At 42.9% G+C, this 14,998-nt stretch overlaps 1 protein-coding gene across 15 annotated transcripts in view; it reads right to left on the reverse strand.

The window, feature by feature from the left end:
- Positions 1–14,998, reverse strand: part of DOCK7 (dedicator of cytokinesis 7) — a 110,264-nt gene that overhangs the window by 85,943 nt on the left and 9,323 nt on the right. For all 15 annotated transcript variants that reach the window (XR_005933642.1, XM_030031843.2, XM_030031842.2 and 12 more), the window contains exon 2: positions 13,992–14,097. Coding sequence is in view for 14 of the 15 variants with exons in the window: in XM_030031843.2 (XP_029887703.1) it covers positions 13,992–14,097 (106 nt within the window). In the remaining variant the exon portion in view is untranslated. The remainder of the gene's footprint in view (positions 1–13,991; positions 14,098–14,998) is intronic.

Here is a 14,998-nt window from a genome sequence, read left to right on the forward strand (position 1 = left end):
TCTAAATAAAATGGTTGCTTAAAAAACATCTTTACTGGGCACAAAGCTTGCACCCAAAGCACAAGGAATGACTGAACAAACACACATGCAAGAAAACAGTAGATTTCACTGGTGGTACTGATCTCACCATACTGAAAAAAGTGAGCTTTTTTTAGGTACGTGAAAAAAAAAAAAAATCACATAAACTGGATACATACTCACATTGCATAACTGTGTCTTTACATATGTATATTATATAAATACATATATGTATTCTGATATGAGATCATTATCCTATGAGGCTGTACATAAACATAGACATTAAGAAAATGAAACACTAAAAACAAGTTTTGAGGAACCTGTTTCTACAGCAACTGACAGATTTCCTAGAATTCCCTGGCACATCCCAGTGAGGCTGAGGTTTAATATGAGTCACAAAAACACATCAAAATTCAGCAGTTTTTCTCTACTATTTCCTCTTTCCTGTCATCCAGATGATTTCTGTGGGACAGGGAACTATCCTGTAGCTTGTCTTCTGTTAGCGATGACTTTAAAAAGAACACTTAGTACTTAAGTTTTAAATATGCGTCTCGAAAAAATTGCTATACCAATCTCAAATTCCAGTTTTTAAACCTGTATTGCCAAAAAGTTGTGAAATGAATCAATTTTTTATTCAAGGAAAAAGACTTGGCTAACACAGAGGGTATTGAAAGAATCTCTCCTACCACAGCCAGCTTCAATGAATAGTGCAATTTTCTTAAAATACAGGAGACAAACCCTTCAGCAGAAAAATGGCATGACTCCAATAAAGTCAGGTGAGTTGGACCAGATGACTTTATGCCTGATAAGAATCTGGTCCACCAAAAAAAATGATGTCTAGAAACTCAGTATTTAGTTCTGCAATCCAGGCAAAAGATACAAGTTAATTTCTGTGTAAAGAAATGCACTATCATCATCATCATCTATTTAACTCTGACCCCATAACCTTTTTTCCCCTTCTAATCCTGAACTCTCGAAATGAACTTGAAGTATGTGATTTGGGGAACTTTTGAAAATACAAATCAGATACTTTAAACTGTTTTCATTGCTGCCAAACTCACAATGAGCAGAACTTGTCATTGCTCTTCCCCACGTTACAGTTAACATGTCATCACCCCACACTATCTGTTTCTTACATACAGATAGACCAGCTCCATTTGGCACTAGATACCTGACAAAACGTACAGCAGCAAAGTGTGACAGTTTATTATTGAGGAACTGCTAAAAGTGCATGTTTTTTCAGAAGACCTGCTTCATAATACTACTGCGACTTTTGAGTGCATATAATCCTTTCCACCGATAAACCTCAAAACCAAAGTAGAGTAAGCACCCAGAAATGGAGACTCCTTGCAAATGCAGATAAAAATAACAAAATCACTGGGCAAAAGCCACAGAGGCATTGGGTAGCAGAGGTGCTGGGAAAAGGCACTCCCTCAGGTCCTCTCGTTGCCGGTCCAGAGCCCCATCCATGCAGCGATGCGGCTGTGCTGGACACTGAAAGACCCTCACTGGAAGAAGGCCAGAGGGTTAAGGTAGCCTCGGAAGGTGACTTAAAGCTGCTTAACTGACCCTATTTTTAAGCCCTAACATTTTAAGACTGAATTCTACTCCTCCCTTCCACACTGGCAGCTCCAAAGCTGAGGTACCTTCCAGTGCACTTGCTCAGCAAAACTGAGCTGACCATGCAATCTGCACAAACTCATTTACCTGTGCATCTCCCCAGGCTAACAAAGAGGAACCTTTTTCTCATTCCCTCCGATCTTCCTAATCCACTCATCCTGATAAACAGAAGAAAATTACAAACAGACAAGGAAAAAACCCTGTATTAGTACAGAGTTGATGGAGACGTGAAGGACCAAGCAGACACAGGGCAGAGTCTGCCACTGCCCCAAACGCACCGTGTTTCCCCACTCCTGGCATTTCACATCTCAGACTTCACTTGTCCAACAAGAGCATTGTAAAGTATTGGACAAAAGATGAATGAACTGGCTACGCCAGTTAAAAAAACACCTAATCCGGAAAGGCAGACAGTGCTTAGGGGACTATCCAACACCAGGTCCCGGGTCTGCGCTCCGGGGGTTTCCAAGCCCTTCGTACATCTCAGGATTAGGCCCAAGGTTGCACTTCACAATTTTCCAGTTTGTCTCTTCAGATAACTATTGTACCATGAAGATGTAAACAAACATAAAAGTCAAACCCAGAAGCCTGTATTAGACTCACCATCTGTGCAACCAGAAATATTGTCTAGCACCTGAGCAAACAGGCCAAACATAAATTCATGGTTATGAAGAGGAACTACTTCGTGTCAGACTATTGGCAGATAAAAGGCAAGCACATTATTTTAAGCTTTAGGTATTTGTGGGGGAAGAAGTGATGAAAGAGGAGGAGGAAATAAGGATGAAAAAATGCACCGAAAGGAAAATGAACCCAAATGGTGTCCCAGTGTCTGAACTGAACCACAAAAGCTCCTCTCATGGCTCTCGCTGCTGATGCCTTAACCTTTCCCCTGTCCTGCATCCCTCTGAAGTTGTGGATGAGACCAAGAACAGACACAGTATTCAAGGGGCTATTCCTGTGTTATCTGCAACCTGGCCAAAGTCACCTGAAATAGTCATACAAACCCACCAGATCAAAGGCGCACGCTGAAAGACTTGGGCGAGTTCAGATAAAGACCAGGTTATCCACCCTCATCATCCCAGTCTCACCACTGCCTGAGGAGCAGAACCTGCTCCATCATCTCACCTCCAAGTCTCCAGGCCCAGCTTACCGCCTTCTGGCACCAGGAAAAGTAACAAGGCACCCAACACCCGACTGCCCTGGCCTATTAGGATTATGATACTTCCTTAGTTTACAAAAATTTTGCCCTTATCCTTGTGCACCACTCTGACGTACAGCTGATCTCCAGATTATCACAAGAACAGCAAGTCCTGCTTTCAGCTGCATATGAAAAGGTTTTGAAATCTGCTGCAGCAGAAATGGGGGAACAGCTGAGGGGCTGTAAAGTTGTCCTCTCCCACAGCCCTGCTTGCTGGCAGGCTGAAGACAGCAATGTTCAATGCAATCTTTATCCCGCTTCCAGGAAAAGCCTTTTTGATACCTCCCAACAGCTCCTAGGAAGCAACATCTCCTCCATGAAATGCAGCCATTTTTTCTTCATCAGACTTCCAGAGGCAGAGGGACAATTTCAGTCAAGTATTTGCAAACGTGCAGTCCACCTACCAGCTGGCTAATAAACCTAATGGGAATACTGGAGCGTTACTGTAAGAAATCATTGACAGCGTGTCCGTTTCTTCCAAGAAGAGTTTATTAAGGCTGTTCAGAAACCAAAGCTGTACAGGAGCTCTGACCGTCTTCCCAACCAGGACTATGGAATAGCCTAAATTAATAGCAAATACACACTAAAAATATGCAAAGGAAAGCCTGCTCCCAGAATCACAATTGCTGCTCTTTTGAAAAATACTCTCTGATTTTGTGTAAGTTGTAATTACAGATCAAATTTTGGACAACCTTTCAAACAATTCCTTAACACAGTTTTCACTCAGTGTTTATCCCAGGATCAGACACTGCCACCTCACTCAGGGCAAGTGCTATTCTGGTGCTGTTAAAATGAATAGGACTACATGGGGAGAAAGGGGCTGCTCAGTATGAGTAAGAGGGGCATAACCTGCTCCCTGCCAACATAAGCACCAAATACAAAGTACTGATAAACTGAAAGTACAGAAGAAATCAAACGGGACTCTCTCTTTTTCAGACTTACGCAGCCCAATTACCCCGAATCAAACACATTGCTTGCAAATAATGATTCCGCGTATGTCCTTAACCTGACCATAGACAAACACTCTGTCAGCTTAACTAAGACACCAACCTGATTGATTTGGTTTATATGAACTATTTAAGGCAGACGTTCCATAGGTGCATCTGTGTTGTTGCAGTTATAGCTCTCAGAAGTTGCATTTTGAAACCCTATTTCAAAGGTTTACAACTCTCCTGCAACAGGGACAGTCAAGCTTTCTTCTTTAAGGCTGTGTTATTCTTCACTGTTATATCCCCTTAAAAGCTTGAAAATAAAATTTCGTTTCCTATTGACTTTGTTCTTCTCTAGACAGCAAACATTGTATTTTGCTGTAGTTTTAGTGCACTGCTAGCCGAAACGTGTCTCCATCCTATTTATGTCCTTCTTTTGAGCACCAACCTGTATCATCATCATCAGTTACAGAAGAAGCATCTGCACAAATGTGGTGACAGGGGCAGGATCCTCTGCTAGGGAACGTGGCATAACACCATGGAGGGTAACGCAAACCCCCATTTACTTTAAGCCGAGCATCTTACCCAAGGACTACAGGAGCAAAGGGCTAACAACGGAGGGAAAGCTACACCCCGGGCACCATGATGCAAAGCTCGTGGCTTATTCCACCCCACCAAGGAAGCAAAAAATAAAATGCAAAGGGCAGATTTGTATTAGACCTGCTGTTGTGGCGTTCCTGAGAACAGACGACCGCAACCAGCTCCCTCGTGCACAGAGCAGACCCCTCTGACACGCAGGACTTCCCACGCGTCCCAGTGACCAGGGCTTTGCCGAGCAGCGGTGTTGGCCGTGTACAACCGAGAGGGAAGGCAGCAGCCTCCACGCTCAGAGGGAGCTCGGCAAGCACAAGTGTGCGAGGCGAGGTGATTCAAAAGGCAGCAGGGATGCCTCACTAACAAAGGCAGTGAGGATACTTGCCATAGATGCACTTTTCCATCATGCTCAAGAAATGACCAAAGGATAAGTATTTAATTAGCATGCCATTTAATAAGCCATCGTTACGTGCCCTTGCCTGAACAGCCTCCCCCTCCAGTTTGCTACCTTACTGAACCAATTACACCTACATTAGTACCTAAAGACTAAAGGTCTGCTCTCCTGGGCACTGTACAGAAGGTCAGTAAGGGATCACAGTAGCAACTAGGGCAGAAAAAGGGACAATAATTATCTCCATCTCGCAGATACTGATTGAAGCACAGAAGTAGTCCTGGGCAGAGATCATTGCTGTGTGCTCTGATGTCCACAGGCATTCAGATTTTTGCCTGAAGGACTTTAACCTATCCTTTCCCTACACAAACAGCTAGGCAGAGGGGATATTTCTAGATCCTATTCCAGAATTTTGTTGCCTAACTCACAAGTGTCGTACTGAGCATCACCAGTAGTCTTGTGGGACGCGCTCTAAGCAACTGATCCCAGCTATGATTTTGCAGACTCTTCCAGCTAGTGTATGAAAAGGACCGTGTCCCTCACATTTCCTTCTCCCTCCCTCACCTCTGCCCTCCCAAGATGCTTAATTCTCACAGGGAGCCACAACAGCATTTTAAATGGTTATGACGTGATGGCTTGGGAGGATGCATCTGGCAGAACAAGGATTTGAACCCGAGTTCCTTGTGGCCCAATCCAAGACCAATTTTCCTTTTATCTAAAATGAGATGCATAATTCCCAAGGGCAGAGACCCCGTCTCTCTGAGGATCACAGTATAATTTGGGGCTCTGTAAAAATGACGATTGCAAAGACTGGAAGGTTATACCTCCTGCCTCCTGTCTGGGAGTAAAATTCCCTGCAAGGGTATGATAAGGGAGCTTGAAAAATTAACCTTGCAGAGCTCCTCATCACAGGGAGGATCCTGACTACTATTTTTACTTGGTGGCTAGGCACTTCTGCAAAATCAGGGTGATATTTCTTGCCAATGTTGAAAGTAGGACAAAGTTCCATCTTAACTTCAATACCTCCTTAAATATTAAACAATTTATAACGTGGTAAAACTGTAACAGATTGCACCAAAGCTTCAAATTCTAAATTAATACCAACTTCCCACCCACTGCCTCCCTGGGCAAAATCTTGGAAGGACAGAAGAAGCAGATTAACATTTCAAAGCTGAGCTCCAGCCTTCTCTTAGCTATCACTAGGTCTCCAGGGCAAACAGTCACTTCCCTTGTTGAGCATTCAGGAATGCAGATGGCCTGTTCTTGCTGTGGCAAAATCCTGTCACCCTTAAAGGGATACTAGTATCTCAGGGAACTGCAACAAGAGTCAAATCTGTTGTAACATAGGAAGGACTTAGCATAAATCTGAGAATACAGGAAATGTAACACACTAAAAAAAAAAAAAAAAAGTTTGCAGGCAAGTTAGAGAAGGTAACGGTTTAAAGAAATATATTTGCTAAACAGAGTCATCAGATTTATTTTTAAGTGTGAACTACAGGGCATGGTCACTCTAAAAGGTTTTGAAACATGAGCAGTGCAATATTAACCACTGAGAATGCTCAAGTAATTAAAAAACATGTTTTACTTGCATAAATTACATTTTCTTTCACCTAAACACTTACTCCAAAAATGGTCATCACGGGATCCAAATTCTAAGAATCACATATTCGTCTACTGCCATTACTGCATTTCAGAAAACCCATACCCCTAATTTCATAAGCCTGATGACTGGTGAGCACGGAGAACTCCTGCATTTAACTTTTTGGCTGCATTTATAATATATGGAAATATTCAAATGAACGAAGGAGATTCCAAGGCAATCTCTGCTTTTCATCAACCACAGACAGCTAGGAACCCTCAACAAGGATGACACCTCCCCAGCCATAAAGTGCAGTCATTACCTCCACATACATGCGTACTGCTTCTGGAATGCAGTTCCGTATCTCCTGCTTTGCTCTAGCTCTTATTACTTCTTTTGCATGGTGTTTTGAAAGACGTAATTACTATAGAGAATAGCTGATAAAAGTCCTTCATTTCAAACTGTAAACTTGCCTCAAAAATTTCTGTAAGCATTCTCTGTTAAGACAAAAATTGTTTTAGAAATAATCTGAAGCCTCCATTTTTAAGATCAGAGAATATTTAATATTAAGTTCTGGATTCTTTTTACAGACAAGCCCAATGATCTGTAATGTGTGTCAAATTCATGTAATATCACAATGCTTGAAATGGAAAAACCCCTCTAATGAAAGGAAATATTTGTAAATATACCTACCTAAAGACAGATCCTACATATAACAAGTAACAGCCAATCACAAAACCAGTGAGATGTTTTATGTACAAATATTGCTAGGTTATTTGCTATTATAACTGGTTGCTAATGTAAGAAGCCATTTGGGTATAGAGATATTAATATTAATCAGAGATTAATTAGTTATCTGGGAATACTAAAGCAATTTCTTACCAAACCCAGAAAGACACAAATTATGCCTCCAAGGATGGGTAAGAAGACAGACAGTATCTTCTTTGATGACTAAGAATCACGTCATTTCACCAAGAGAGTATTTCAAGAATACAAAGACTTTGATATAGAAGACGCAAGTGCTGAGACTGATCTGAAAGAGCTACCCTCTGATAAACTGTGCCAAAACTGAGAGCGCAAAGACTGAGACAAAGAAAACATCAAAGCTCCATTATTAAAGAAATGAAAAAGCCAAACAGTTTGACCAGAGACTGTAGAAAACCACAGACTTCCCACTTTTGGCAGAAACATTACATCAGATCCGCGGAGATGGATCCCTCTGGAGCCTTAGCATTCACACAGGCAAACCATGGTGGCCCTGAACTGTGCAAAGTGAACGGTAGTAACCACCAACGTGCATGCTCTTCTGAGCGAAAAATACTTGGCACAGTCACGTCTCAATTATCAGTGGACAATTTATCCAGGGTATGGATTAACCACCAGACGCACGAAGACGCCAGAGCCGGCGTCGCGTGGAGCTGCCTACGCTATTAGCTCAAGAGCAGCACTAGAGGACAGCTGAAGTGGTTTACGTACGTGCCCAGGTGAAGAAATTACTGCGTCTGCCACATTCACAGGGAGCAAAGCCTCACCTAACAAACCACGCAAGTCCGAGCCAGCTTTGGGCACAGACAGTCCCAGTGTCTCAGCTTCGTGCACCTGAGCAGCCCTGCCTGGAGGCTCCAGCAATGAGCCCAGCACCCAGCTAACCCCCTTGCAGCGGCACAGCCGTCACGGAGCAAGGCTCAGCCCCTCGACCGGAGCTCTGGGGACCTCCAGCCTCGAGTCTCCTTGCCTGCTGTTGAGAGCTAGCTCTGCAGAGCCACCCCAGTGCCCCTGCACAGCGACAGCACTGGGCCAGACCGGAGCAAAACCTGGGCGCAACCGCCCAACCCTGCTAGCCCAGATCATAGACGCGGGTCTCATTCAAATTAGCTTAGCGCTAAAAAAGGCTAACAATGCGCTCAAGCTGCCTTACGACTGCAAAAGGCTGCGAGCGCGTATATACAAAGGAACTGTTGCAGCAGCGCGTCTACACCTTACGTGCTCACGTGTCCTCTGACATAGGCTTATTCCTCCACGCACTCTTACAGCCGGTACTAAAGCACGCTCCGCCTGCTCTCCTGAGCCTCCACGGGCAAGCAGCAGCCAGGCAGCTGAGAAGGAGAAAGCAGCCGTAATTTAGCGTCGTGAAGCAGCGGCCTTCCAACCCGTTGCTGCTTGCTGGGACCGTGGCAGCATTAGCATGAAAGAGTCTGCAAGCGGACCAACTTCCACTGGAAATTTTTACATTGCAATTTGAATCCAATATTAAGAAATTTTTGCAGTTTAGGGTATTAGCAGCATTTCCACTAAACATCAGTTCGTTTATGCATTTTATTCCTGAAAAAGATGTGTCACGACTAACTTTAATAAACAAAGAGTAGGACTTAATGGCATTTTTAGATTCTGAGTATTTATTAACAGGCCTGTCACGAATGCTTCATTTAAGTAACTGAATTTACTTGGTATAATAACATTTAGTTAAGATTAGTTATCTCTGCTAATGTATAAACTGTTCAAGCTATTGCAGATAAATGAGACTCAGCAGCTTTTCAAGGGATACCAGACTCACCAACTTAACATATAAAATGCTCCTGACCTCTGCAACAGGACTCACTACTGATTTTAGGAACAGTATGTAGCAGTTTTAATTTACTAAAGAAAGTGCCTGCACCAGAGCAGAGTTAACTGTGAGTAATCCCCAATGGGAGGAGGCAGGGAAGAGGATGTGGATGCCTCTCCCATCCTCCCCTGTCTGATGAGGATACACCATTCAGCAAGGCAGGGCAAAACCTCCAGGAAATACATATAATGGGAGTCACTATTAAGCCTTAATCAGCTTTGAGAGAGCATTAAGACTTGGCTCATTTTTCCTTTTCATTTTAGTGATTTCGGCGATAAAATTACTTGGCTCTGAACACTTCAAAACGCCCTTTTCTACGCCACATAGGATACTGTCATGTTTTCCCTTGCAGTGTTTTCCATTCATTTGCACATATTATCCTTTCTTCTTCTTTTAAATGATGCTAAAATAAACAATGAAAATATACAAAGGAACCTATATTCTCTGGAATAATTAGATACTATCCTTGAATACACAACCAAAGTCTGACATCCAATAAATCCAAGACAAAGCTTCAATTAGCCCAGATAATGCCCATAAACCCAGCAGTGCTTTACAAAGATATGTAAATGTCAGCACCTTTATTTTACATGGAGAAAATGGAGCGCTGAGAGCAGATGTGGTCAGATCACATCTTGTCCAAGAATCCAGACCCCTTTATTCCCAGACTAATTTGCATCCCTTATAACAGTGTTCCTCCCCATACTAACCTTCAACTATGCAGTAACATACACCAACAGACAGGAAATATTACCCTGAATCCTTTGGAAACAGCTGTCATTTTTCTATAAAACAACTGATTATACATTCATTCTGCTTATTTGCAAGTTTTGTAAAATGCTGCTCTTCTAATTAAAATATACCTCTAAAGATTTAAGAAAAAAAAAAATTAAGAACATTTTCTTTTCTTAGGAAAAAAAAAATCAAGTTTTGGACAACAACGAAAAACATTTCAATTACTATCTTTGGCACTCAACAGTGAAGTATTCAGAAATCCAAGATTTTATACGTCTTCATCTAATTTGAAAAATATAAATATCATTAAGCAACAAAAGCTACTGAATGTAGAACAAGACACAGAAACAGCTGGGCTACAACTGAAGAGAGGTCCAGATATCCAGTGATTATTTTCTGTCCTTTGATAACATCACCTGCCCTCATAAAAGGACAGCAGACACAGGGAGAAAACCAGACTGTGAGCCCATTTGCAGATACAAACCAAAACTGCTCTTCCTACACCAAAGCAGCATAACAAGCAGCTGTTAACTGAGGCATGCATACCAAGAATCAGAGAAAACTTTGGGTCACTTCAGCAGTAACTCATGCTAATCTCTGACAATCCACGATCCAGCTTCATCCAGGTAAAACTACTGCAGAAATTTGGAGAGAGGAATCAGGCCTCTGCCACACTGCAGCATGCACCAACGAGCAGAGATGACCAGTGCAACACAGGGTGAGCAGACAGAGTTAACAAGCACCATAGCACAAGGAGTTACTCAACAGAAAAAATAAACTTGGAAAGAAAAGAAAGTGGTTAGTCATGAGGGATTATAATAGCCCATAGTAAACAGTCCAGTTCATCAAATAAACAAAGCAAATACCCCATCCTGCAAGATGCTAGGGAATTCTTTGAAAGGAAGTGCAAGCTCACTGCTTTCAGTGCATTCAATCAGTGAGTTTGGTGATGAGAAGCCCCAGCTCCCACGAGGGAATATTGAACCTCTCAATGCACCGAAGATGAGCACAGCACATGGCTTACAACCCAGAACGCCTACAGCAAGGTTGTGCAAACACACACTCGATTTACCAGTGGATTTAGAGAGACTTTCAAAAGTAACTTCAAAAAACAAAATCTCCTTCATCTAACTGTAGGACCTTACCAGCTCCTATTTCTCAGTAACAAACTATTACTGCCTTCTGTTCTGGATTTCAAAAACAAAAGCTCAGTGCTGCAAGGACTGCATCATGCGGAGTCCCAATTCAGCACATTAGGTTATACAGGAAAAGCCTCTGAAGGCTTTGGACCTGTATCTGTGGTTTAAGGAATGTGCAATTAAAATCAGCTGATCCTAAAGTGGCAGAAGGGTGGAGGCTGACAATAATAAACCACAAGCTCCTGTACAGTCATTTGAAAGCAGTGCCTTCTCCCCAGCTCTACCGGATACCAAATTAGAAACAGTTCTGGCAGCATTTTGTCTGCTGCTTGTGAAGCAAAAGGGAAGAGACTTGCTAAAATTCAGCTGACAGGTTTTTGCATTTATCCTAGGTTCAACCACACGCAAGTCTGTTGAGTGTGAAAAGTCCCTGCACTGGCTTCAGTCAACAAGAAACAAAAGGCCCAACCGAGCACAGTGCTGAGAGCCCTTCATTCACAAAAGCATACACTTCTCCATAAAAATGTCTCTATCGGACTGCGTGTGGTAAGACTCTCAGACGAATTACCATAAGCAGCTACTGCTGGCAACTGCCAACAGTGAAATCAGTGGTGTGACCTTATCTGGATCATAACTATCTACGGAAGTGCTCAACACGATGAGCAAGATGCACTGGATAGGAGAGACCACATCCGCATTATCATTAAAACTCCTCCAGTTCCATGTTGCGCACTCAACAGTGCAACTTGCTGCCATTGTGGAGACAGTCACATGAAGCTCAATCACACAGCATTATTAAAACATCCATACATTTTAGCATAAATTTCCTATTTAAACCCACACTATGCACCCTGCTCTTGGCTTTCAAACCAGTATGGCTACACAAAACTGCCATGCAGATTCAGGGCCTTCTATTTCTTCTCTGTAAATGTGTAACAACACACAAACTTCTGAACTTTTCCAGAGCAAATAGCTACTTCAGCTTCACAGCAGTAATGCCTTCTCTCTGCATAATGTTTGTTATCAAACCAGGACAGGCAGGCACAGCAGATTCTGATGGATGCCTAAGGGAGAGAAATTAACCCAAAATTCAGTCCAAGTGAACCTCTGTCATATTATGCAGCCTCAGGATATAGACTCATGACTTAACTAAATATACTTTTTCTACAGACTATTCCCTACAAACTATTGTTCCATGTTAATCATACTTCTGAAGAGCATCTCTGCTCAGCACAGAATTTAATATGACAAACTAGGAGCTTATCACATCAACCAACATGCAATGCGGTTTGATAGGAAAGGCTCAGAGCCTGCTTCCAGCTAGCACGCCCTTTTCCAGGATTTTTATAGATTCTTGCATATATTTACTAGAAAACACAACAGCAACAGGATAATGAGGGATACCAGAACTGAAGACAGGGCTGACAATACTGTGACCAACAAATCTGATCCTGCATTAAGAATTACATGTGAAGATCAACAGAACTGAAGATTTGAGCAGGCACACTTCGATGATGGCAGAATGGAAAAACCTTAGAAATAGGAAGGAAAAGTCGAAGAGACAATTCAGGGTGAAAGGAGGTGATACAAGGCAAAACAGTTATCAAAAATATGTCTGGCTGAGGAACAGCTTGGAGGTATATAGAAGAGAAGCAAGAGCTTTATGAAAGGAACGGGGCGTAGAAAGGCAATTCAGCCAACTTGTTCCAAGATGAAACCACATGTGAGACAAGTAAGGCACAGAAGCTTGTGGGATGGACATCCAGTGGGTCCTTCAAAAGTAGGCGTCTATTCCTCAGCTATCCATTGATGCAGGGAAGTGGATTCAATGACCCCGAGTGCTCCATCCAGTGTACGCCACTAATAGCAGGGGTCCCTCCCTATTGCCTAATACTGGATTATGCAAAAGACCATACAGAACTGCCAAGTCAGGGCTTTGCATTATCATTCCACACCCCTACAGAGATTGCTGTGATAAAGCATTAGCCCTGGACACACCGCTCTCATTAACTCCTCCTCCTTCGCGCTCACTCACCATTAAGGCTGGGCACACAGCTGACAAAGCCAGCCTTCTGGTCTCCTTGCACTGACACAGCTGATGCAGAGGGAAATGACAGGAATTCCAGGCCTCTTCAATTCCCAGTGACTCTGGCACAGCCAGATCTCCTTGAAGGTGAACTTTCAGCCTGCAGCGAAGTCATTCTTCTAAGCTAGGGGTCAACTTAGTCTTGGAGATCCCTTCTGAGATGACACTAGCTCCAAGGACACATTTGTGCTCTGTATGAGGAAGCTTTAACGCATTATGTTGGACAGAGAGCAGTACATGAACTGAGGAAACTACAGGACCTGACTCCAAAACAAGAGAAGAACTCTTGTAAACTCAGAACGCTTGTACAGACTATCAAATTCAGGGCATATTTCCAGTACTGCCTGACCTAATCAACCCTCTTTGAAGAAAACAAGATGCTATAATATCTGTTTTCTAAGCTGACTGCCGAAAAAGAAACTGCTATGACCCAAAGCAACAACACAAGTCGAAGGAATGCTTCCAAAAACACAGCCTGAAAAAGTTTGCTGAACTCTTGAAATTTTTACCACCACACTGAATAAATTTTGAAGGTTACTGGTAGGCCATGTAAGAAAATTACTTCAGAAAGGGTGATTCTGACAACGTGGCCTACATTTCAGCTGCTCCTGAAAGTGGAATGTAAACTTCTAAGTAAACATACATTCCTGAGGCATACCCACATTCAACTTTCACAATAACATTTAAAATACCTTTGAAGAGTAGATGAGCCACTGTGGTCCCACTCTCAAGAGTGACAAGAAACACAAGAAAACAGCTAGCTGAAGTGCATGAGCTTGCAAAGAGCTCTTCATGGAGAGAACCACACCTGCACGTGGAATTTAATGCCCAGTCCAGGCTGTTCTGGGATAAAACCACTAACAGGTTGGGTAGCCCCCTGTCCTACAAAGATTCTGCAGAAACACAAATCCCCAGCCACACCGACTGATTTGCAAGATAGCGACCTCCAAAATTAGCAGGCTTTGCATGGAATTATTCTCCTCAGTGTTAACAGGGCCGCTTAGGTCAACCACCTGTCAGCACTGCAATTTCTTTCCAAATGGTAATCAAAATAACTATGCACACCTTCTTCAGTCTTCCATGTTCCAAGCATTACTTACAGTTGTATGATGAGAGACGCTGCCTCCAATATTGAGGTTTTTGAGAAGCTGGGGAGATCCTCCATACTGCCCTGAGATCTGCTTCCTGACTTCAGCAGCTACAGTTCTGAAATGAGACAGGGACAACGTTATACCTCTGGAAAAGGATTACAATGAAGATGATATATCAAACATGCTTTACACTGCTGTTGGAATGAAACCAAATACTTAGTGCGCTGGTTGGAATAAGAGTATCACCGGCCGGCGAGAATAGACCTTGTATATTAAACTCCTGGAGAATCACAAAATTTTCACAAGGCTGCATATACACATTCTTAACAGGAATTACAATTTTTTTCCTTTTGTGAACTGCTCTTTTGTGCACATATGTGGCAATAAGATGCATGTGACACTGAGCACAAATAAACTTGTGCCCAGCAGGCTCTTTCCAGTTCCTACCAAGGAAAGCTCTCTTCCACCACTCCCTGCACCCCTCAGCAGTTCCAAGCCTGGTCACACATCTGCTCCTATGCTCTGCTGTCTCATTTTCATCCCTTGCCTATTTTTGGTTTTTGCAGTCACAGAGATGAGGACCAGCAGCCACTTTCCACCCAATATCCAACCCCTTCAACACCCAGCTCAGGGGCAGAAAAGTGGTCCCATGCAGAGTGAGTTGAAATGTCTAGGGAACGACACACGGGAAACAACTGACCAGGTCAGAAGAAAAAACTGTTTCCCCTTTCACGTAGGAAAGGTAGCGGTGGGACTACGGTGACTAGCAGAGGGGACACGCAACGTACTGGCTAGCAGGACACAATGCCTTACAGTCTCTGCCAGAGAAATATCCCACCACTGGGCAACTTTTCTCACCAGGAAGGAAAAACACAGATCAATCCTTCCATGCCTGGAGGGTAAAATCCACACTGTGCCCCTCTGGAGTTTTCTGGTTTCCCCAATAAGCCACATTGTCACTGTTAAGCCTGAAAACACAACAGTTAGGTAAAACCACCATCGAAACATCTCAGCAA

The sequence above is a fragment of the Aquila chrysaetos genome, chromosome 12 (genome assembly GCF_900496995.4).
Source record: "Aquila chrysaetos chrysaetos chromosome 12, bAquChr1.4, whole genome shotgun sequence".
NCBI lineage: Eukaryota > Metazoa > Chordata > Aves > Accipitriformes > Accipitridae > Aquila > Aquila chrysaetos.